General features: G+C 46.7%; 1 protein-coding gene across 5 annotated transcripts in view; it reads left to right on the forward strand.

Moving 5' to 3' along the window:
• Positions 1-7099, forward strand: part of LOC139053226 (zinc finger protein 182-like) — a 54905-nt gene extending 47806 nt beyond the window's left edge. For all 5 annotated transcript variants that reach the window (XM_070530319.1, XM_070530315.1, XM_070530316.1 and 2 more), the window contains one exon: positions 5489-7099. In XM_070530319.1, the coding sequence (XP_070386420.1) occupies positions 5489-6972 (1484 nt within the window). In that variant the 3' untranslated portion in view covers positions 6973-7099. The remainder of the gene's footprint in view (positions 1-5488) is intronic.
• Positions 7100-25796: the final 18697 nt, after the last annotated feature.

The raw sequence follows: 25796 nt of genomic DNA on the forward strand, positions 1-25796 counted from the left end.
TGTACAAAAAACTCGCCATGTTTTCGTTGATGCCACGGGGCCCTGGAAAAACACGTCCATCTGCCGCAAACATCACCGACACCAGCAGGATGGAAGTGGTAAAAGTGGTATACCAACTATGTCTCATTGAGTGGGGGGAAAGCATATATATATATATATATATATATATATATATATATATATATATATATATATATATATATATATATATATATATATATATATATTGCGAATAACTATAGCAACATGTGAAATATTGTCGAAATGCTGCACTCAGTTATATTAGTCGCCGACCGATTTCTCAGACTACATTGGGATGAGAAAAATGTAACAGTCCGAAAAAACTTGTGAATAGGAAAAGTGAACTTTATATTTGCGAATCAACCTTGACATAGTTACGGACTGTGCCTTGCCTCATTTTTCACCTGCTTGTGACAACATCCGCTTGTATTTTCGCGAGGGTCGACCTCTCGTCGTACACATTTGACAGCAACATCCGTGCACTGTTAATGTCCGATGTCGTTGGTTGAGGACAGCTGAAGCATCGGATCCAGAATCACTTTGAAGCGTAAGCACCTGTGTCACGATCTCGTGGTGAGTAGGCTCTGCGCACAATTCAAGGTTCAGCAGCACAAAATCCAGCGTGCCTATTTGCTATCGATGCTGGCTGAGCGGCCTTCCACGAATCAGCAAGCATGCAGACTGCCGTGAAGAGGTTCACGGTGTGCACTTTTTCGATGTCGATGCACAGGATTGTGCGGCGAAGCAGACTGGCTCGGTAGAGCGCTTTTAAGATTTTGTATCTCGCGCTGGCCCATGGGGTGTAGCACACTCGTGGTATTCGGCGGCAAAAATTCCAGTCGGATGGCCTGGAGGTTGTCTACAGCACCATGGGCTGCACATTTGTCGACAAAATTCACCACTTGGCATTGCTGGGATCGAAACATTCCGTCCATGCGGCGCAGGTAACCCTCGAATGATGATTGCGTAATCCATGCCTTTAAATTGCTCATGTACCATACTATCAGGTTTCTGGGGCCCTTGAAGCACCTGTGGTTTCGCGACTTTCCAATCACAAGAAGTGGAATTTTCTCGGTACCGGTCGCGTTCACACCGACCATAACTGTAATTATTTCTTTGCTGTGCCGCCCTCCGGTACTTGGATCACCTGAGAAATGCAGCAAACGGTCCAGCAGCATCCTAAAGAATAAAACCGTTTCATCGCAATTAAAAATGTCCTCAGGGCTGTAGTTTTGCAGGACAAAGATCAAATCATTGCTGCAGTATTCTGCCACCACAGCCTGTTTGACGGCTCAACTGTCACCGCACATCTTCTTAAAGGATACTCCATGCCTTTTCTTAAAGCTGCGGAGCCATCCGTCAGTGAACTTGAAGTTCTCTATGTTAATCTTGATGGCGAGATCTATGGCCTTCTGTTTAAGCGTGTCACCAGAAACTGGGATATTCTTTGTCAGGACCCCTTTAAGCCACAATTTAAATGCGTCTTCCAGCTGCAGATGTTCACCCTTGCGGTCCGTTTTTTTTCTCTTTCGAGTGAATTCTCGAAGGCAGGCAATATCTTGCTCTTTTTGCGGATGTATTCTGAAACTGCTCGCTTGGACAGCTGGAACTGCTTCGCCACGTCAGCTTGCGTCCGTCCTTTCTCCATGAGTTCAATGATCGCAGCTTTCTTTTCCAAAGTTAAGGTGGGTGTAGTTACCGCGTTTTTTCTTTGCAAAGTTTGGCGGAGAGGCGTGAGGCGAGGCCATAGTGTCGAAAACAGACAGCAAAAATTCACTTCCGAAAGGCGAGAATATCCCGGGAGACGAGCAGGCTGCACACAAGTGGCAATGGTAACCGTTCACGATAGATGGATGGATAAGGCTTAACCCTTGAAATCGGGTGGCGGCTCATGCCACCTAGCTGCGACACCAATCCAATTGAAGCCACCAGCGGTTCCAAACAAGCCTCGAGCCAGCATATTCAAAATGATCGCACGCGGGGTGCCGGTTGAGCCCCAAAAAAGGAAGGCATAGGCGACGTCTGTCTACAGCTTATCACAGTATTTACCTAGAAAATACAGTTTGCGATGAATGGGAAGGGATGAGGAGCGAGGAGAAGGTTGATATCAACAAGTGACTGAGGCGGGGGTGGCCGTTATCCCCACTGCTGTTTATGGTGTTCATGGTGAGGAGGGAAAGGGGCTAGAAGGAAGTAATATTAGGTTAAATCTCTCATACAAACAGGCCAGTACAGTAGTAGAGCAGCAGCTTCCAGGTTTATTTTATGCGGACGACATTGTGTTGCTAGCTAACACGCATAGTGACATGCGCATAGTGACATGCATTGTCTGGCAATTCTGTGGACAGGAAGGCCATAAGTTAGGTCTGAAATGTAGTGTTAAAAAATGAGGTGCAATGGTATTAATTGAAAACAGCGAACACACAGTGACAATACAGCGCCAGGAAATATTTTGCGTAAAAGAATATAAACACCTTCGTATACAGATAAATTAAGGCAATAAATATATGGAGACACAGGAAAAAAGAATAAAGTTAAGGGGAAGAGAAATGCGGCCATAATGAAACACAGAGCACTAGGGAGATACAATAGGTGCGAGGTGCTTTGGGGTATGTGGAAAGATCTAATGGTTCCAAGACTTACATTTCGAAATGCGCTTGTTTGCTTGAAATCAGGGATACAATTGGGACTCGACTGAAACCAAAGGTGAGCAGGACGCCTCGCATTGGGCACTCACGGGAAGACTATCAATGAAGCTATCCAGAGTGATATGGGCTGCAGAAGTTTTGAGGTGAGGGAAGCTCACAGACAAATTAATCATGAATAACGACTGAGGAATATAGAATAAAGTGAATAGACTGGGAGAGTGTTCAGGTGTTTGTACAAGAATAACATTCATGCATAGTGGAGGCAAAGAACAAGGAAGCTTACCAGCAAGTATGCGGCCTGTGTGGTGAGCAACACAGCAACAAAGAACATCAAACGAAAAGTCAGAGGCTGAAATAATCTCATGGGTGGCGGCAATGAAATAAAGAAACCTACCATGAGTAACTGCGTAAGAGGAAAAAACTAAATCAGAAAAGAAAGAATTTATGATAACTCAAAGGGAAGCTCATTACATTTTAAAGCGAGATCAGAATGCCTTGGAACACGCACTTATAAAGTGAGATATAAGAAGGAAGAAGAAGCATGTGCTTGCTGCGGTACAGTAGGGAAACGATAGAGCGTGTTTTAGTGTTTGAATGTGAAGACATCTTCCCAGCGGTTGACGTAGCCACCACTGGCCTTGAAGCCCTTGGGTTCAGCGAGAGCAAGTGAAAAGTACACACGTCCGCAATAGAGATTAGTAAGAGGTGGTAGGAAAATTGGTGGAAGAAAAGTAGGGAAACGACAAAAAACGGAGACGTACAAAAGCGCAGTTCACAATAGGGGGTCAGAGAATTTGGTTGTGGGAAATCGTTTTTTTTTCTTTTTTAACCTAGATAGAATATTAAGCAGTATAGTAGCAAGAGCTTGGTGGTGCAACCCACCGCCTCCTCTCCTTGCTGGAGCAAGGAGAAGAGGTGCTGCCGGTGAGAGGAGCAAGGAGAGGAATGGAGCAATGGAGCATGGTATATTAGAATGTGAAGATATCTGCCCAGCGGTCGATTTAGGAATCACAAGCGTCCTTGAAGCCCTTGGGTTCATCAAGAGCATGGTGAAAATAACCATGTCCGCAATGAAGATTAGTAAAAGGCGACTTGAAGCTTCAAAAAAGTTAGGTAAACTAGAAACAAGGGCGTACAAAGCAATGTTCACAATAGAGTTTCATGAAGTTTGTTTATTGGAATTCATAGGTAGGACATTGGGCATTAAAATAGCAAAAGGTTGGTGGCGCAACCCACCGCCCCGTTCCAAAGTGTGTTGTACGGGAGCACTTCGGCGCCAGTTCTGTGCCAGCACGGAGGAAGAAGTTGACGTTCGTGTGTGTGTCTCACTCAGTTTTTCAATCTGGCTGCCTTGTGTTAGTGGCCCTTTTCCAAACGCCGTGCCCATCTTGCTGAGACGAACATGCCTGTTAAATGATATATATATATATATGTGTGTGTATATATATATATATATATATATATATATATATATATATATAACCAGCCTCACTGCAACCGAGGGGTAAGTTGGGCGCGATATGAAACTAGTGTGTGTGTCATTCTTTCGGAGCCCCCGATGGTGCTTGGTGCCTCCATTCGCACATAATACAGTAGCTTCACCCACTAGTGTGTTAAAATCCACTGCGCTTTGCAAAGGGAGCATACCATTCCTTGTCGGTTCCAGCAATCATTTGCCAATATTTTGTGATGGCAGAGCACAAGGAGCAGAGCGCACTCCAAAAGAAGTTGCCGTATTTTTGCACCTCTATGCCGCACCAAATATCGTGAAAAATTTACTGTAAGGTCAGGACCGGGGTATGAACTACTGGAATTAGTATTTGAAGTTTTACTCCATGACAACACAGCGTGCACAGCCCCAAAGCCACACTTCAGGGCAAGGTTCTCGAGTGCTCACACTTTTGCTATCTCCTGGGGAATCCCACTCTTTTTCCACCCCTGTGTGTTGAAGCTCCCTTCTCTCGTGCACGGTCGGTCATTTTCCTCCTCTGTGTGGGTCGCCATTTTGCATTTAGTAGTTAGTGAATAGTGCACATGGTGCTAGCAAAGTTGAACTTAGGTCACGATAAGCCATGCTCAACGGCCCAGCTCCCGTCTCTGGAAACAGGAAAGCAGGGTCATTGGCTGAATATACCACACGCACAAGTGGTTTATCCCCAAATGGATGCTGTTTTGTAAATATCTAGGGGTTGCGTATGCAGTTGTTACCGTGGGTTATAGACGCATATTATTCTTTTTTTCTTTCTGGGCTGTTCTGAAAGAGGATGTGGGTAGTAGGTGTTGGCAGGTTATGTGAGGAAAACTGCGGAATTTCCTAGCCTGCTCCTTGCAATCTCGACTTACGATAACATTGGCAATGTTCAATGTGTGGTCAAAGAGAAACTCGCTGATGAAGTCTCGTATAAAACAAATTGGTTGTGTAAGCGAATCATAAATTTTGCAAGTGCCTAATGTGATTACTGGGCGTCAAGTGATCATTGAGGATATGAGAGCAGACTTGGTCAAAGCATTTTTGAAGTGTTCTCTAAGGGTCATAGTATGGAGTAGTTAAGCACTCCACATTCTGTCACTTTGTAATTCTTAGCTTTCTGAAAAATCCCTTTTATAAGTGGACTTCACAAACAGGGTCATCATGAAGCATTAAAATGCAGAAATATTGAGTAAATAAAAATGACCATTAGTTCTTTGTTTCATCATACTTAAGGTCACCCTGAAGATCTCCCAAATAAAATGAAAAAGATAGCTTGTCATTAAAGTTAGCATGTGTTCTTTTTTGGCATTTCCTAAAAACTCTTATTTACTTTTTTTTATTTCTGCAGCATCGAGGCCTTCAATTTCTGCGTCAACTGCCAAATGTGAAGACTCAAAGCAAGGATGCATCCACCGATGTCAGCTATGTGACTATGTGGCTGATGAGCTATTTCTTCTGGAGGCACATGCCAGCATCCATACTGGCGAGAAGCCATTTCATTGCCCTTTATGCTCTCGGAGCTTCTCACACAAGTGTTATCTGAATGTCCATTTGCGGACTCACACAGGCGAGAGGCCATTTGACTGCCCTTCATGCTCTCGGAGTTTCTCAGAAAAGGGCCACCTGAAAGCCCACCTTCGCACCCACACAGGCGAGAAGCCATTTAACTGCCCTTCATGCTCTCGGAGCTTCTCACAAAAGTCCCACCTGAAAGCGCACCTGCGCACCCACACAGGTGAGAAGCCATTTGAGTGCCCTTCATGCTCTCGGAGCTTCTCACAGAAGAGCATCCTGAAATTCCACCTGCGCACCCACACAGGCGAGAAGCCATATCAGTGCCCTTCATGCACTAGGAGCTTCTCACAGAAGAGCGACCTGAAATGCCACCTGCGCATCCACACAGGCGAGAAGCCATATCAGTGCCCTTCATGCTCTCGGAGCTTCTCAGGAAAACAACACTTGAAAATCCACCTGCGGACTCACACAGGCGAGAAGCCATTTGACTGCCCTTCGTGCTCTCGAAGCTTCTCACTACAGGGCAACCTGAAAGCTCACCTGCTCACCCACACAGGCGAGAAGCCATATCAGTGCCCTTCATGCTCTCAGAGCTTCTCAAGCAAGCGGTACGTGAAAGTCCACCTGCGCACCCACACAGGCGAGAAGCCATATCAGTGCCCTTCATGCTCTCAGAGCTTCTCACATAAGGGCAGCCTGAAACTCCACATGCGCAACCACACAGGCGAGAAGCCATATCAGTGCCCTTCATGCTCTCGGAGCTTCTCAAGCAGGTGGTACTTGAAAGTCCACCTGCGCACCCACACAGGCGAGAAGCCATATCAGTGCCCTTCATGCTCTCAGAGCTTCTCAAGCAGGTGGTACTTGAAAGTCCACCTGCGCACCCACACAGGCGAGAAGCCATATCAGTGCCCTTCATGCTCTCAGAGCTTCTCACATAAGGGCAGCCTGAAACTCCACATGCGCACCCACACAGGCGAGAAGCCATATCAGTGCCCTTCATGCTCTCAGAGCTTCTCACATAAGGGCAGCCTGAAACTCCACCTGCGCACCCACACAGGCGAGAAGCCATATGAGTGCCCTTCATGCTCTCGGAGCTTCTCACTACAGGGCCACCTGAAAGCCCACCTGCGCACCCACACAGGCGAGAAGCCATATGAGTGCCCTTCATGCTCTCGGAGATTCTCACAAACGAGCAACCTTAGGAAACACATGAGGCGAGAAGCCATTTCATTGCCCACTCTGCCTTCAGCAATTCTCGTTGAAGAATGCCCTGAAGATACACCGGTGCATTCATACAAATTACCGGCCATATAGTTGCATTGCCTGCTTCAGGTCCTCATCACTTGAACAGACTTGGAGAGCACAGCACCATGATACTGTAGGGTATTTTATCAATCTTGTTGAACTCGAGTCTGAAATAAAAATCTGCATTCGTGTAGGATGTTACGTAGTGTTCTCGTGCATCAGGTAGCACAAGTGTTTCCACATGTTCCTGAGAGCAAGCTTTAACTCGGGCCCAACTTCGATGCCGCCTATTCAAATACATGTAAAACGCATAAATGCTTTTCTGAAATAACCAGTGGGCCGATTGTGACGAAATTTGTTACATTTGAGAGAAAAAGCTAAATTCTGGTGTCTTCTGGAAGCATAATTTAGTTTGAATCCTGAATGTTATAACAGGAATATACGAAGATTTTTCATCTTAAAGAATTGGAGGAAGAACTTTATAAATTTTTAACTCTGCACCTGGAATAGATATCGTAGCTCTGTAAACTGCATACGTTAGATCTTACAAAGCAGACAAATTTGATGTACCAATGTATATTTTGCTAACTTGTTACACCGCGTACAGGGACTTTGCAGATGTCCTAATCATTTATTAGTGGCATATTTTAACGCTTTGTTTAATACCTAAATATTGTCCGCTTTAGGTGTCGTGTTTGGAGCATTTTACAGAATTGCAATATTTTTCATTGCTGAGTTACCAGAGTTGTAAATTTGGTAGTTTCGTTTTCTGAAAATTCGTGATTTTCAACAACTGTTATTAGAAGATTGATGGCCTAAATCAAAAATTCACTACCAACAGTCACTACATTCTATTTCTTTTATATGCAACAAACTTCATCTGGTTTCGTGCAGTAGTTGTCAAGAAAAATGATCTCCTTTCCCATGTATGTAGATGGCAGCCCCCAAGCTGAAGCTTGCTCCTAAAGGGTCTCTAAAACACGTTTGCGGGGTTAGCATATTTTCTCTAGATCTTTTTTTAACACGTTATGGAACATAGAGCAAAAGGATTTACGAGAACTAACCGACATAAAGCCGCTGTAGCTGAGAAAAAAGTCAAGATACAGTTAAACTTTAATTAAAAGAAGTGGGCAAAAACAGCTATTTGCTTTGTTATATTGTGGCTTTTCATTATTCGAAAAGTAATTGATGTTCATTCGTGTCTCAAAAATTACTGTTTGCATGCCCCAACAAACTATGTATGTTTGTTGTAATAATTGTTACACTACAGATGTCTGAATGATGTGTTCTTAAGGCTCTGTTTTTTTTTTCAGTCTTCTCTTTGTTACATATGAACTTGTTCTCTTAGACCAATTCATGTATTTGTTGCCTCTTGGTTCTGGTCTACATGGTTCATTGTGGATTCTCTTGATCTTATTCTGTTGGTTCCTTTCTTTTTTTTTACAAATATGTACTTCTTTAGAGGAATTGATTGTTCAGTAAGCTAGCTTTCCACTGTCTGTTTCATTAGAGCATCAAATAAACGCCAGTGTTTGGTGAGTATTCGTTGTCTGTTCTCGATATTTCAATAATTTATTGACGGCATGCAATATAGGGATGGTAGCATTCTATTGTATCTGCGGCTGAAAGAGAAGTTGAATGACGGCAGTTGGAACTTCATTATTAACACAGAAGGAACCTGTTATAAGCAACATAGATGAGTAGCCTAATGTTTGAGTGGAATGTCAAGTCCACCATATTTAATCATTCCTACATTTTATTTCAACTAATGTACCAGCATTTCTATAAGCACTAGTGCCAAGCACGTACCCAGGGGGGGGCGGAGGGGCCCGGCCCCCCCCCCCCCCGATATCAAATGGCATACCACCCCTCCTCCCCACCCACGCCACCACTCCTCACACATTCCTGAAGCGCCGCCAGATCAATGTTGAGACTTGGCAGCTGTTCATCAGTCAGCATTATGCTGCCTTTTTCACTCCTTTTAGATGGCGGTAGTTATCGGCATCTCTTGTAATGTGAAGGACAGTTTTCTCATAGATTCCGCACCCGCGCTATTAACTCGAGATGCGTTCATTTGTCACCATCTAATCAGCCGTCACACGCATAGCTGTTACTTTTGTTAGTTCAACCTTCTTTGTTTAGGCTGATCCTGGGACCAGGAGAGGGATGCGGATGCGGCTGTTACTCAGCTAGTCTGTACTCTCGTGGAACGAGTTGCGGCCGGAGAAAACGCCAATTGCGTTTAATTTTTCCCTTTGCTTCATTATTTACTTGAGTTACGGCTCGCCGCGACGCTGGCAGGTGCCCGGAACCATATACACGTGATATGGGTTAGATAAGGTGGGAAATAAAATAATGTGAAAGAACGTCCATCATGAAACCCTGCAAATAACCCTTAAGCCCATAAGCAAGATGACTGTCGCCCGTTACCTCGTCTGTTTTTCTCTAATACTAAAGCACTTTTCGTGCCAAATTGGAAACTGGAAACAAAAATCGCAAGGAGTTGAGAAATTAAACGATCTACTAAGGGACAGAGCCAAGGCAACAACCAAACTGCAAGCAAAAGCGAATAGTAAAAAAGCTAACCGTTGTTTATGAGAATATTTATGGATCAACATCTTTTTATTTAGAAAGGTAGTAGAGAAAACGCCTCACGTAGCCACTTCTCTGCTGTGCTTATGTGGGTGTTTTTTAACCTTTCGCGGTGAGCGCAGTACTTCTAGAATCGCAGAGTCCTGCGCTCTACGCGGTTGTCTGGGACTGGCGGCCGCACAGCGCTACGCAATTCGCGGAACTGTCAAAACTGATCAACAAGGCGAAAATAACTGATATTCGAAACTATAACATGAGAAAGACTAAAGAAGCCGTAAAAAATGAACGCAGCCTGAAATCAGTAAAAAAGAAACATGGAATCGGACAAACCATGATGTAGCACTAAAAGATAAGGATAATATCATCAGCAATCTCGAAGATATAGTAAAAGCAGCGGAAAAATTCTAAGCTGACCTGTTTATAGTACCCAGTGGAGTCACGATACCTCACTTAGAAACAGTAATGAAAAGGATACAGAAATTTTCCTATAACTAGCGATGAGGTCAGAAGTGCCCTGCAAGACATGAAACGATGAAGTGTGGGAGGAGAAGGTGGAATAAATATATCGATTGATTCAAAGATGGAGGCGACATAATGTTTGGAAAACTGGCGGCTCTTTATACGAAGCGTCTATCGACTGCAAGGGTCCCAGAAAACTGGAAGAATGCAGACATACTAATCCACAAAAAACGAAACATTAAAGAATTGAAAAATTATAGGCCCATTAGCTTACTCCCAGTATTATGTAATATATTTACCAAAATAATCTCCAATAGAATAAGAGCAACACTCGATTTTGTCAACCAAGGGAATAGGCTGGCTTCCGGAAGAGAAACTTTACAATGGATCACATCCATGTCATCAATCAGATTATCGCGAAATTTGCAGAGTACAATAAGCCTCTCTATGTGGCTTACATAGATTACGAAAATGCATTTGATTCAGTAGAGATACCAGCGGTCATAGAGGCACTACGTAATCAAGGAGTACAGAACGCTTACGTAAAAAGCTTGGAAAATATTGCTACATGCGTGTGGTATTTGTTTGTTTGAACGAGGCCCGTGGGCGCCATCACTCCAGAAAAGAGGAGGAAGAATGAACTGGGCTCGCGCTTTGAATCTGACCGGTATTCGCTGCAACCGTTGTTGTAAATATAATATGAAAATAGTTTCTCGTCTTATTGAATCATCCTTCGCGTAAGAATATCTACAGAGGTTCTACAGCTACCTTAATTCTACACAAGAAAAGCAGGGAGATACCTATAGAGAAAGGGGTCATACAGGGAGACACAATTTCTCCAAAGCTATAGTCACTACATGCTTAGAAGAATTCAAGCCAATAAACTGGGAAGGCTTGTAGGGGTTGAGGGACGGACTTCGGGATGAAAACCAAACTTGGGAGTATTTATTTTACATTATATACAGAGAGGTGAGACTCAAATAACAGTCGTACAGTCATTACGGGCCGGCAGCAACTCGGACGCTGCGGCCCGCTGCAAGAAGTTCGAGAGAGGTGAATCAGGGAATGCTCTGGTCTCTCTGGAATGCTTCTTATAAACCCTTCGAGCACTGGAAGTCGCGTCATGTTTGACCAATGGGAGAGTCCGCTCAGATGACGCCATTTTCGGCCAATCGTTGGCGCCCGTACCGCGTTGTCACACCCGGCGGCTCTCTGCGGTCTTGCCTCGCAGACGTGCAATGCGCTTCTTCCAAGGCGGAGAATGGGGGGGTGCTCATGCTCCATTGTCCGAGTGCCCACCTGCTCCTGGTGCTACGGCCCCGCAGTGGTGGTAAATGCCTTCTTCAAAGGCGAAGGGGGGTGACGATTGGGCTCTATTGTCTGAGGGCCCCTTCTAATCCCGGCGGCGTACGGCCTTGTTGGCACGTGAACTTGTTGGCTCGTGCGCTCCTCTGGAATGTGCTTTCCTGCTTCTGCATTCCTCAATTAGCTGTGCTGCGATTCGATGTGGTCTGGGGAACTCGAAATAGCCTCAGGAAACGGCGCCATATCTAACAGGCTTAGGAGTAAAGATCGACGGCAAAACTCTCAGCAACCTTCGGTTTGTTGATGACATTGTTCTATTCAATACAATGCAGACGAGTTACAACAAATGATTGGAGACCTTAACAGAGAGAGTGTAAGAGTGGGGTTGAATATTAATATGCAGAAGATGAAGATAATGATAAATAGCCGAGCAAAGGAACAAGAGATCAGGATCGCCAGTCGGCCACTAGAGACTGTGAATGAGTACGTTTACCTAGGTCAATTAATCACAGGGAACGCTGATCATCGGAAGGAGATTCACAGAAGAATAAAAATAAGTTGGATCGCATACGGCAGGCATTGCCAGCTCCTGACTGGAAGCTTACCATTATTATTGAAAAGTAAGGTGTGCATGCAATCAGTGCATTTCGCCAGAGCTGACATATGGGCAGAGACATGTGAGCAAGTTAAGGACCGCGCAAAGAGCGATCGAACGAAGATTGCTAGGCATAGCGTTAAGACAGAGAAAGAGCGGTTTGGATCAGAGAGCGAACGGGTATAGACGATATTCTAATTGACATGAAGAGGGAAAAATGTAGCTGGGCAGGCCATGTAATGCGCCGGTTAGATAACCGTTGGACCATTAGGGTTACAGAATGGGTACCAAGAGAAGGAAAACGCAATCGAGGACGACAAAACACTGGGTGGAGCGATGAAATTAGGAAATTCGCGGGCGCTAGTTGGAATCGGTTGGCGCAGGACAGGGGTAATTGGAGATCGCAGGGAGAGGCCTTCGTCCTGCAGTGGACATAAAACAGGATGATGATGATGATGGAGGTGGTGCCCCCCCCCCTTCCGAAAAAAAATCCTGGGTACGTGCCTGACTAGTGCTACATATATTTGTAGAAATATTTGTATAAACTTTATATATTAAATTGGGCTTATAAGCCTGCACTGTGTAATACATTTGTGTGCAGAAGCCATGAAATTGAGGCAATCCTGTTTTTCGAAATTTGAAAAAGATGCTTTCTGCATTGCAGTTGTACTAGTCTCTCATCAGGAATTTCCTCACCGACAAAATTGTGTAGAGGACATGCTTTTGAGATAATAAATACAAGTGTTCACTGTTTCGATTAAGGGCGTGCAAATGTTTGATACGTTAAAGCAGGCACTTTGTCAATACAACTATATTCTAATAGCCTTCGAACACTTAAAACAATACGTGTACAGAAATAAACCTCAAACTGAAGCAAAAGTATGATAAATGTCACCCCCATGGGCATAGGAGACTCGCCACCGGGTGGCCGAGTTGAACAGACGTGTGCATTTTCATCTCCGACAGTCACTGTCTTCGTCCTGTTACTTTGGGCCTTAGGGCCCAAAAGTCGCATCGACCGTGGTCATGGATGACCAAGAGGCAGCTTTGAATGTCCCATTACCCGAGGACATGGAGTTACAGCAGTTTGAGGACGCCCTCACGCCAGAGAATGCGCCAACCGTAACGAGCACCTCGACCGACGCCATGGTGAACACCACCGCTCCGAGAAAGACGCCGCTGCGTCCATACGTGAATCCATTCGCTTCGCTTGCTGATCCTGAGCCACCAAGAGGGAGCAAAGGCAAGTACGATGATTTACTCGTCTCAAACCTAATCATTGTACCCACCGCCAAGCATGGGCAGAAACGCGCAACACTGTCCACGATAGCTGCAGCAGCTAAACCCAAGGCTGCGTTTCGTCATTGCGTCTCTCACTACAACGGCAACGCAACGCCATAGTTTAATGCGTATGACTCGAACTCGGTGTCTACTCGCGAAGATGACAGCGAACAAGGAGCATGGAAAACCGTTACATATAAACGCCCCGATCCAGCGAAGAAACAAGCGAACGCTCACTACACGTCGTTCATATGCTCACACTGTGATCCTAAAACCTCAATTGCCATTGTAGGGGTTGGGGGACGGACTCCGGGATGAAAACCCAAAAACTTGGGAGTGATTTTATTCTACATTATGTACAGGGAGGTGAGCGTCAAGTAGCCGTCGTGCAGACATTACGGGCCGGCAGCAACTCGGACGCTGCGGCCCGCGGCAAGAAGTTCGAGAGAGGTGAATCAGGGAATCAGGGCATGTCCCAGAATCCTCAGGTCTCTCTGGAAGGCTTCTTATAAACCCTTCGAGCACTGTAAGTCACGTCATGTTTGACCAATGGGAGAGTCCACTCCGATGACGCCACTTTCAGCCAATGGTAGGCGCCCGTGTCGTGGTGTCACACCTGGCGGCTTGCTGCGGTCTTGCATCGCAGACTGGCAATACACTTCGAACAAGGAGAAGGGGAGGGCTGCACCTGCTCCATTGTCCGACGGCCACCTGCAAATCCCGGCGGTGCACGAACTTGTTGGCACGTGAACTTGATGCCTTAAACTTGTTTGCTCGGCCGCTTCTCTGGAATGCGCTTTCCTGCTTCTGCGTTCCTCAATTAGCTGTGCTGCAATCCGACGTGGTCTGGGGAACTCGAAGTAATCGCAGGAACCAGCTCCATATCTAACACCATGCAGAATCATAAATAAAAATTTCATTGTTTTTGTTGAGGCACTTTGGATACACATGCAGAATGCTCCCTCAAAACATTGAAGGGAAGGTGACCCGATCGTTCAGGTCAGATATTTGGACAGGAGTAATCAAGTAGTGGTTGACATCGGTGATCGCGACACGAAATGCCCTTCTGTCTTTAATACAGCTTCCAATAAATGGCAAGCCAACTGTATTTCAAGCATACGAGGCCATAGAAGAGGATCAAATGTGGGGCATTATCCGCAACGCAGGAGGAATGACTGCCGAGCAGCTTACCATGAACCCGCACTGCCGAAAGTGCGACATTATCAGCGCTCGCCCCATTGGGGAGAAAGGCACCGCTGCAGTCACTTTTAAAGGGACTAGCCTTCCATACAAAATCGGGCCCAAGTGTTTCAGAATACTAGTCTATCCGCTCAAGTCGCAGGTCTACACTTGTTAGACGTGCCACAAATTAGGACACGGAAAACAGCATTGTCCGAATTTTGACCGCGTTGTGCCACATGTGGCTGGCGGAAAGCTGCATGGCAGTGGCGAGGTCTGTCCCAACCAGGGGCCGAAATGCCGCAAATGGGGGGGGGTAAATACTTTGCAACGGCTCAAGACTGCCCTCAGCGCATAAAGATAAACAAACAGCTGCGCGTGAAGTCAAAACGCCCTCAGAAGCAAAGCCAGAACTCCATGGGGTGACAACCGCAAGTTCATGAGCGCCCTCAAAAGACAGTGACCCTGAGACACAACTCTTACACTGGGCCTCCCCGCGCTCCATCAACTCCTGCGATACCGCCGGAAAATAAACCGCTTTTCGACCATGGCAAACATGCCTTTGCTAATGTCGTCAAGGTGGCTAACAGCGAAGCGCTAGAACACGCGAATGCGAGTCAGCAAAATTACAGGTCAGTCTGTCCCCGCCTCACTCTCAGCAAATGAAGGTACACGTGTTCATGGACAAATCCATGAAACTATCACTGTCGGGGCACCAGAGCAGAGCCAGAATAAGCTGCTAGAAACGCAGGCAAAACCACAAATTCATCCTGATTACGAAGCCATCTTCTCTGCATGCCTGGCACAAATGGAACATAACATCATGTCAAGGGTACAAACGATGATAGAACGAGCTATCGAAACATGCGTTCGCACCATCATGGAGTGCCTAATGCACAATGGAACGCTCTCCTTCGGAGATCTTATCCCGGCCGCATGAGTTAATATGGCGTTTTTGCTTTCTGTACAGATAGCTACGAAGCAGATGGCTCACACACAACATGGCTCAGCTAATCCCTCAAGTTAATGTTTGCGGTCACGGTCGGGATGTGGCGGGAGCCGTCCCGACAGTGCTTCAGTGGAATTGCCGCTTCCTCAAAAAAGAAAAAAAAGCAGACATGATTTTACGCTATGGCATGTCGCATAACAGTCTCAGAACCGCCATCCTGGCGGTTCTGAGACTGGTGACATAAAGCAGTTCATTGCAGGAGATGAGCAGTTCATTGCAGGAGATGAACTGCTTTATGTCACGCTTACGATACTACGAGGGCTATGGCTTCCCCGAAGACACCGACACACCTGTGTGCACAGCTGTGTATCTGGATCGAAGACTCACCCACACAAAGCTCGACACTGAGCCTTGGTGTTCGAATATTGCTTATGTTACTGTATGCTGCATTTAACTTACGCCCGAAAGAATAATAATTGTTTTTTTCTGTGTACATACGTCAAGAAAACTCACGAAGGAAGACTAAGGGCACCTCGGTAGACTTTAGCTGCATACAACATTTTCGGAAGATCTATCCCAAGGTTACAATTCTAATCTGTGGAGACTTCAATGCTCAACACGTAGCCCGGAACTATAATAAGTGCAGGCCACGCGGTCGTCGTATCATGGAAGAGTTTGACCATTATGAACTATCGCCCTTTATTCTGCCGCAATCCCATACAAGGCTTGGACAGGACACAAGGCAAGCAGACCTGACGCCAGACCTAACATGGTCCTCGAGACCCATAACCTGCCAATGGAAACTTCTAGAGGACTCTCTAGGCAGTGATCATCTTCCAATTGCCGTCACAGTGAGAACAAATGGTCCCTCGTGCCACCCATCGTCTTACAAACGGGATTGTACGATTACCCATCGGGACAAATATCGGATGCTGCTAGAAGAAAACGGTCCAGTCAACAATCTTGACCTTTACCGCAAGTTACGACGCGTGGCAAGCGTACAGCAACTAAGACGCCTCGGGTTTCCCCAGACCAACCTAATCCGGATAGGCACCTCCTGCATCTGCGGAACCGCAGGCCCAGACTTCTGTCTTCTTATCGAGGGAAGGGGCACCCCCGGACACTACGAACTAAACTACGCTCTATACAAGAGGAAATTGAGAAGTATACGGGAGAGCTAGCTTCCGAGCATTGGATGCAGGTGTGCGAGCAACTCAACGGATCGACTAATTCAAGCAGGGCGGGGGCTGTATTGAGATCTCTTCTTGGGCAACGTAAAACGTCAGACGACGTAGCCTGTGTTGCCTTGAAAGAAGGCATCACCAATGTCGAACTCGCAGAGAAAGCGGCAGATATATTTTCCCCCTAGTCAAAGAGTACCACAAATAGAATTTATGCGAGGGACGACGACCAAGACGGACACGACGATATAAACCAGCCCTTCACGGCTCGCGAGCTCGAAGACTCCATACGCAAAATTAACACCCGTGGCACACCAGGGGTTGATTGAATCGTGGCAGCACAAATCCAAAACCTTATCGAAGGTTTCAAAATTACTCGTCTGGCGGAGTTCAACCGCATATGGAAAGAAGGAACTCTCCCACTAGAATGGCGCCACTTTATTGTCAAGCCTATTCCGAAACCGAACAAACCACCGAACTGCCTGGGAAACTTAAGAACAGTTTCGCACATGTCATGTCTGTGCAAACTTTTGGAGAGCATGGTGAATGCAAGGTTAATATGGTGGTTGGAGGTAAATTGTCTTCTGCTTCACACTCAATACGAATTCCGGCCTGGTCTTTCTACTCGAGATATTATGCTCCGCCTAAAAGAGGACGTGCTCTATGTCTCGTCCTCGTGTCCTCGCATAGTTGTTGGGGTGGACATCAGGAAAGCTTTCGATAGCCTTCCCCATGCCTTTATCGTGCAGGCGATACAAGAAATGGGCATCAAAGGCAACATGCACAACTTTATTGCTGCGTTCCTGCAAGACATTACGTTTCAAGTTCAAGCTCAACTCCACAAACGCAGGAAGGGTCACATTGGTTAAAATTTGGCATGACATCTCTAACTTTCCGGCGCTTTCACAGATATGTCCCCCTTGGGAGCAAGTACCAATTGCGGATCCCAAGCCACTGCCGAAGAACATGGGACAAGATCAATTGGCAAGAAGACAGGCCCACGCCAAACGCCACAAGAAATGTACGCACCAACTACGTAAGGGGGGCAACGACAACTCTGGCAGGTGCCATATGGTCTATGTGGATGCTTGTATCGGAGGGAGGATCAGAGGAGGAGCCAACGTTCACTACGGCGTGGACAAATATGGAAGCAGCCAAGCGGGGGAGTAAACTCCGCCTCACAAGACATGTCGTTCACAGCTCTACGGCAGAACTGTATGCCATCCTAGATTTTGCCAAGCATTGTTAGATATGGAGCTGTTTCCTGCGCCTACTTCGAGTTCCCCAGGACCACATCGAATCGCAGCACAGCTAATTGAGGAATGCAGAAGCAGGAAATCACATTCCAGAGGAGCGCCCGAGCCAACAAGTTGAAGGCCACAAGACAACTGCAAACAAGTTTGCAGCCCCCAGTTCATACGCCGCCGGGATTAGAAGGGGCCCTTGGACAATGGAGCCCAATCGTCACCCTTCTTCGCCTTTGAAGAAGGCATTTACTACCACAGCGGAGCCGTACCGCCGGGACTAGAGGGGCCGTCGGACAATGGAGCATGAGCGTCCCCACTTCTCCTCCTTCGAAGAAGCGCATTGCAAGTCTGCGAGGCAAGACCGCAGAGAGCCGCCGGGTGTGACAACGCGACACGGGCGCCAACGATTGGCCGAAAATGGCGTCATCTGAGCGGACTCTCCCATTGGTCAAACATGACGCGACTTCCAGTGCTCGAAGGGTTTATAAGAAGCATTCCAGAGAGACCTGAGCATTCCCTGATTCCCTTGATTGACCTCTCTCGAACTTCTTGCCGCGGGCCGCAGCGTCCGAGTTGCTGCCGGCCCGTAATGATTGTACGACTGTTACTTGAGTCTCACCTCTCTGTACATAATGTAAAATAAATCCTCCCAAGTTTGGTTTTCATCCCGAAGTCCGTCCTTCAAACCCCTACATCTGGTTGGCAGCGGTGAGATCGCCTCCGAATGCATCAGCTGGCGGCAGCGCTACGGATGAACCTTCGTCGAGAGAGATCCTAAGGAACCGGGAAGAGCGAAGAAGAGAGAGCCTTCGTCGAAAGAGGTCCGAAGAAACTGGGAGTAGCGAAGAAGAGCGAGCCTTCGACCCAGGGAGTCCGGAGGAACCGGGAACAGCGGACAAATGAACCGGATTGCAGGGTGCTGCAACCGTAAGTGAGCGCGTAGTTTTTTTCCTTTTGATTCGCCAGACTCAAATGTTGTGTGTTCATTTTGATGGTTCTGGGAATCGGGAGTTTGTTGCATTGTGTGTTTGCACAAATTAAGGAAAGCAGTTCTAACCACCTGTCGGGGCAGCTGCCATGGATCTTAGAAGGTTGACGAGGTTAGACTTGTTGTTGGTGTGCGACGATTTGGGAGTTGAGGCCGACGAACAGATGAAGACGCCAGCTATCATAAAGGCGATTAACGAAAGTGGCAATGATGGTAAAAGCATTGAGCTTGCTTGGGAGGTGATACAGGAGCCACGGGAGCATGAGCGTCGTGAACGTTTGCGGGAGCGTCGTGAACTTGGGAGTGAGCGTAAGCGTGAAGAACGCGAGAATAAACGGAAACATGAGCTTCAAGAACTTACTCTTAGATGTGAGCGTCACGAACGTGAGAATGAACGCGAACGGGAGTATCAGGAACGTAAGCGAGAGCTTGAGCAAAAGTATGAGAGAGAGAAGGCAGCACTGATCAAAGAGATACAGCATTGTGATCAGTTATTGGCACAGAGGCAACGGCTGTCTGATAATTCTGTAGGAAGTACAGAGCGAAATAATGAGGAAGTGTCTAGCAGATTTTCGCCAAAAGCCGACGAGAAGAGTAGTGCCTGTGAGATTGGCTGCCGATTCATAAGTGAAGGGAAAAGGCTAGCTGCTAACGATGTCTTAGTGGCAACAGAGGCCGTTAAAGGCCGCAAGGAGAGCGACGAGGTGCTGTTCCAACAGATGACTGTAGAGACAGCTAGGCCAGCTGCGAACAAATTGGCACAGTTACCGCGTGTGTGGGTCGCTGGTAATGTTAGCGATGTTGCTAGCGAAGAAAAGGGTACTTCTGACCAGACAGAAGCGAGCACCCATGTAGAGCCAGATCTGCGTGCGGAAGTGAGGTGCGCACTGGACGATGCAGTTGAGAGTAGTTCTCGGGATGGCGAGCTCCGTAGTCCACGAGAGAACAACTGCATTGTTCAGGGATCGGTGCGGCTCTCTGCCAGTCTAGATGGCCTAGATAGGGATGATTCAGTTGTTAATCATTCGGACTGTGCGCGTGAGACAGCGATCGATACCGACGGGCTGTGTGCCGATGCACAGCGTGAGCTGGGCAATGTAGTAGAGGGCAGTTCGCAAGAGTGCGAGTTGTCTAACTCGAGTAAAGCCTGCTGCATTGTGCCAGAGTCGGTTGAGCTGTCGGCCAGTCGAGGCAGAGAGAATGTTGATTTAAATGAAAATCACTCAGACTGTGCGGGTAAGAGACCGATCCGGGCCGACGAAACGTGTACCGGCCAGCACGAGGCACGAGAAGGCGACATGAAGGCGAGTGCAAAGAGAAAGCGCCGTAACAAGAAGCGCGCTAAAGACCGAAAGGCGGTAACTTATGTAGCGCCGCCAAAGATGGCGAGAAACCCAAAAGGGCAGGGCGCGAGGAAAAAGGTGCGGTCGTCACGGACGATGTTGACGCATCCAAAACGAGCGAGCCACAGGTCAAAGGGGGACCGCGAAGCATTTTCTGCGCGGACGCGGACAAAGGGCACGGGGCAGTTAATCTCCTCGTCGTTCCGTAGTTCTTTTCATAGCTTAGCGTGCAGTTCGAAGAAACGCAAGGTGGCAGGACGAGACCAGGTGGGGAGTAGCGACGCGGTCAATCGAGTTTGTGAGGAAAGCGGGCCGCGAGGACGCAAATTGGCAGGGGTCTGTAACGTCTTGAAGGAGCTGATAGTGTGTCAGCCTTTTTGTTGTTCCTCCGTAGCCAGAGTAGCTTTGAAACCGCGACCACCCCGGGTTCGACTCAAAGTATGAGTCAGACGTAAACGTTTGGAAAGGGAGGCCAAGAGCCCTTCTGTAGAAATGAAGTGTGTTTTTTTTGAACATCAGAAAGTTTTCGCGAATTGAGACTAGGATTTCTTTCAACGTTTAAGTTATGAGCTTTGTTTATGTTTTGGTTTGAGAAAGCTCCGAGATTTGAAGGATGCGTTTTATGTAAACCTGTAGTCTCGCGAGATGTTCATTAATAAGTAAACAGGCTTTCTTTTTTTGTGTATGTGTGAGTAACCTGAAGGTCAAGGTTATCGTCGAAAGGCCTTTTGTAAAGCGCGTGTGTTATTTAACCTTCTTTCTTTTTAAGTGTTTTTGAATTTTGTAAGGTTAAGTTTCAGTAAGTGCATCATTTGCATTGAGAAGCGTTCTTAGTTCCATTAGGGCGTGTCCTGTGTGGGCGGAAGGAAGCAGATTTATGACTGGGTTGCTCGTGTGTGTTGAGGGCAGCCGTATTCTGACTTCTCTGATAAGTATGCGTGGAACGAGTTATTAAAAGACGCATTATTTTAAGGGTTCTGCGGAGTGTGTAAGTCCCACAAGTTTAATTGTTCGTTTATGTCACGTGTCCTGTTGGACTTTCAGGGATGAAACGTGAGTAAGCGTAAATGAAAAGTTTGCCTACAACGCAAGTACGCGTTTTGTTTAATGACCACAAGGCTAGTGCGCTTGTGATTACGCACTTGTGAGGTTGACCAGATTGTTCAGTGGCACCATTACGTGCGATAAGTACGCCACTGCGATAGATTGGAAACATGCTGTTCGTGTAGTTAGGCCACTTCAGTTATGTTCGGCTGTTTTCATTTGTTGTTTGCATCGTCAACGACCCTTTTGTTTTGCAACAACAATAGTACTCTGGTCTTGTCGGCAATCGGGGAGAAATGGATAGCTGTTTGGAAAGGTGGTTGGAACTGTTTTGTCAAAATTCGGGAAATAAAAGATCAGGGTTCATTTTGACTCAGTAATAGCCTGGCGAGTCAGGGGTGAAGAGCCTGCGCTTACACGTGGGGCAGCGCTGTGTTGTTTGGTTTGTTTGACGTATGTTCTCCAGGGCCCAGGACCCCGAACTTCGTCAAACGAGGCTCGACGCCAATACCCTGCAGGTTCTTTCAGTGTTCCTCATGGCCGGCGAATTGAGTTCACCGGCCATTCAGAACAACCTGGGCGAGGACGAGCTGATAGATATGGAGCTGTTTCCTGCGCCTACTTTGAGTTCCCCAGAACCACATCGAATCGCAGCACAGCTAATTGAGGAATGCAGAAGCAGGAAAGCACATTCCAGAGGAGCGCCCGAGCAAACAAGTTGAAGGCCACAAGACAGCTGCAAACAAGTTTGCAGCCCCCAGTTCGTACGCCGCCGGGATTAGAAGGGGCCCTTGGACAATGGAGCCCAATCGTCACCCTTCTTCGCCTTTGAAGAAGGCATTTGCTACCACAGCGGAGCCGTACCGCCGGGACTGGAGGGGTCGTCGGACAATGGAGCATGAGCGTCCCCACTTCTCCTCCTTCGAAGAAGCGCATTGCAAGTCTGCGAGGCAAGACCGCAGAGAGCCGCCGGGTGTGACAACGCGACACGGGCGCCAACGATTGGCCGAAAATGGCGTCATCTGAGCGGACTCTCCTATTGGTCAAACATGACGCGACTTCCAGTGCTCGAAGGGTTTATAAGAAGCATTCCAGAGAGACCTGAGCATTCCCTGATTCCCTTGATTGACCTCTCTCGAACTTCTTGCCGCGGGCCGCAGCGTCCGAGTTGCTGCCGGCCCGTAATGACTGTACGACTGTTACTTGAGTCTCACCTCTCTGTATATAATGTAAAATAAATCCTCCCAAGTTTGGTTTTCATCCCGAAGTCCGTCCTTCAACCCCTACAGCATGCTGAACACACTGCCAACAAATTTCCAAGAGAGGCTAAGCAGCACTACAGAGTGTTTACGGACTCTCAAAATGTCTTTAAAGCTTGCAAGGGCACTCGTACAACCACTGCTGTGCTCCAACAACTCCGCCTCCACGTGCGTCGTCTGCGTGGCCAAGGTCATGATTTTCAGTTACACTGGATCCCGGAGCCCACGCGTATACCAGGAAATGAACGGGCTCATCGACTAGCGCACGCCATGGTACTATCCGCGCTGTCAAAACCGCCGGAACAGTCACTGAACAACGTACCTGAACACACGGAAATACACAGTCAGTGGTACAATCCCATGGAAGCAATAGCCGAAGCCAAGCACCACCGGCGCAGCTATCTCTTCACTACGCCCAATCCCATGCACATTCCTTCCCTTCCCTCCCAAGCTGTTTCTCTTCGGCAGCAGGTTCTGCTCCGGCAGGTACAGACTGCCACCCTTCTTACTCCCTTTCTCGTGCAGCGTTTTCGCAGAACGGAAGACCCTCGTGGCCTAGAATGTTCGCGTGCGTGTAGCTGCAGCCCATGCAACATCAGGGCAGACCTCAAACACTTGATCTGGGACTGCCCACTGTATTCTGGCCCCAGGCAAAGGGCCCTTGCTTGGCTCCCAACGGAATGGCGACCAACTCCCTACAGAGCTGGGCTCTACCGAGACACTGCAGTGCTGCGACCGCCAACAAGCCCTGGCGATCACTGTATGAATTCCTGGATGATCCTGAGGCTCCAGCCACTGGGACCATGCTTCTTCATCTCTAGCGTACCAGCGAAAGCATCAGACCGCATGATGTAGATAATTAACCCTTTGAGGGTCAATGACATAAATATACGGCGCCACGAACGATCTCCAAAATGGTCGATTGCGTATATTTACGGTGCCGTCTGTATACCTAAAAAGCGCAACAATTTCCTAACTTTTTCTTTTCTGTCATGTGCTGCCATTATGTGGGAATACAGGGAATATTTTTCGCGCGCCTCCCTCTTTTGCTTTTCGCTGCATGGTTTGTTTTAGCGCTAGTTTGTTCCTGCGCGTCTACATACTACATACTACTACATGCTACTACTACTACCACATACTACTACATACTATTACATACGCTCGCGCAGGCAGGTGGCGGCTTGGGTTTTGTTCCGCGAGCGATCTCGGCCTCCTGCGCTTGCAAAACTGATCGCTATCTCGTTACTAATCGCTAATCGCCTCTGGTAAGCGATAAGATGAAGATTAGCGGAAGCTTGTCGGATGTTTTTTTGACGGGCACACAACCACACAGTTTTCTTGAGTGCGCGCACCTGCGCAGTTCGATTACGCTATGGACGTTACATATTAGTGTAGGAGCAGGAACATTTGAGTCTTGCGAAATATTCTCGTGTGCGCATTTTCAAAGCCTTGAACTATAACAATGCATTAAATTTTCAATTCTGATAGGTTTAATTCTGTTTTTATTGTTGTTATTCATGAATGAAGAGTGCTTATATACCAACGCAAAATATTTTTTATCACTTTAGGGTCACCTTAGAAAAAATTACGGTAATTTTTTTTCGAAATAACTCCCTAAGAAGAAGTGTCATCTGCAATTTAAAAAATCGACCCTCAAAGGGTTACGCCCCTCATTGTTTCCCTTACTTTCTCACTCCCGCTACTTCCCAAGCCAATTCACCGCAGCCCTTTAAGGGCAAAAAATGTGAATAAAGACGTGTAAACAACAACCATGGGCATAGTATATGCATAAAACATGAGAGCATGCGTAGTAGAAGCTGCAAACGCTTCTCAGGCAGCTAGACTTTCCTGGCTATACAAAGACCACTTGCACTCCCTGAAGAGTCCTTTGTATGCGAGTAATTTCCTCATTTGTTGCTAGTGATCCGTTAGCGCTTTTAGTAAACAATGCTGCATAATGTGCGATGTAACTACAGGAACTTGCCAATGGAATGAACACCAGGATGTGTACATTCTTTTACCTATATTTTGACAATTGCTGTGCACTTTTCAAGAACAGTTCGAAACATATTCTACACTTGTTTCACTTCTGGCACTATTCGAATTGTATTCCATTCAGTATGCAAAAATTCTATATAGGGCGACAATGTACCTTCATGTAATAAATAAACACATTTGAGGCTTTTTTCTTTTTGTTCTGCAAGTTGCGCTCCTAAGGATTACCTCCACATCCATTCAGCCATCTTAGTGGCACGTATGGCTTCAGACTGTGGCACGTTACATCCACGTGAAGAGGCACCTGCACCAACATGTGGCCATTTCAGTGCCGGGTCTTCTTTCAAAGCTTGCTTACTTGTAACTTGTGAACTCAGATATGTAGAAATTGTCTATTAACACCCTTATGCGATGTAGGTGTCAATGTATTACGCCAAATCTCAATTAGGAATATGCATGTGTGCGCGGTATGCTACATAACATTCTGTTACACAATTGTTACTGTATGCTCAGACATGTTGAGCTTCAGAGGTAATTCATAGCATGTTCCAGTATAATGTGAAAAGCTGTTTCATTATGTTTTATGAAAGCAATGAAAGAATTTGAAAACACTGATACGACGCGACACATGACACTGACAACACCACAATACCAAAGTCAAGTATCGTGCCAGTTATGTTGGTACACACTTTGGAAATAAATATGTTGTAATACAAATTAACAAGTTCTTTAGTTATATTGCAATATAGCCAAGGCTATGCAGGTGCGCTGATGGTTGCAGACATTTTTGATAATCAGTTTAGAGTACATATTTCAGTGGCCACAACCATGTAATATTCCTTGATGTAACGGCTCAACAACGTAGCATCTGTTTATACACTATGCATACAAAAGACTGCAGCGTACAGTAAAATACTCATTAGTGAGAAATTTTGAATGTTACACGGCTCGCTAGGTTACGTTCTCCAAGTAAGTCGTTGCCTAATTAAGCATCCTTCTGCGTGAAAAGTGGTTCACACTTTTTTTACACAAGTGGTTATCTTCTCAATCTGCCATGAGTGATCATTTTGTCTACAAGTGCGTTGAAGCAAAATGGCATTACCAAATTTTATTTAATGTATACACCATTTTTGTCATGTGCAGGCTGTCATCACAATAAGCGGCACAATTGAAGCCTTCATAGATCGCTTCAGATTCCGTTGGAATTTACGCTAGCATAGTGGCCTTTCTTTCACCGAACTGTGCACACTTACACAAGGTAGGGGTTCTCAGACCCTTTGGCTTTGGCGATGCTCCACCAGCTTTTACATAGTGCTGCAGAACCCCTCCCTTCCTTTTCCCAGTGATCTGCTTACACAAAGCCTTAACATAAGGGCTCATTTAGGCTTATGGAGAATGGAATGGCGATAAGAGGGGACATTGCTGCACACTCAATGGTGTGAGCAGAGAAGCTGTCATGTTTTGCGAGGATTGGGT

This window comes from Dermacentor albipictus, unplaced genomic scaffold, assembly GCF_038994185.2.
Source record: "Dermacentor albipictus isolate Rhodes 1998 colony unplaced genomic scaffold, USDA_Dalb.pri_finalv2 scaffold_83, whole genome shotgun sequence".
In the NCBI taxonomy this organism is placed as follows: Eukaryota; Metazoa; Arthropoda; class Arachnida; order Ixodida; family Ixodidae; genus Dermacentor; species Dermacentor albipictus.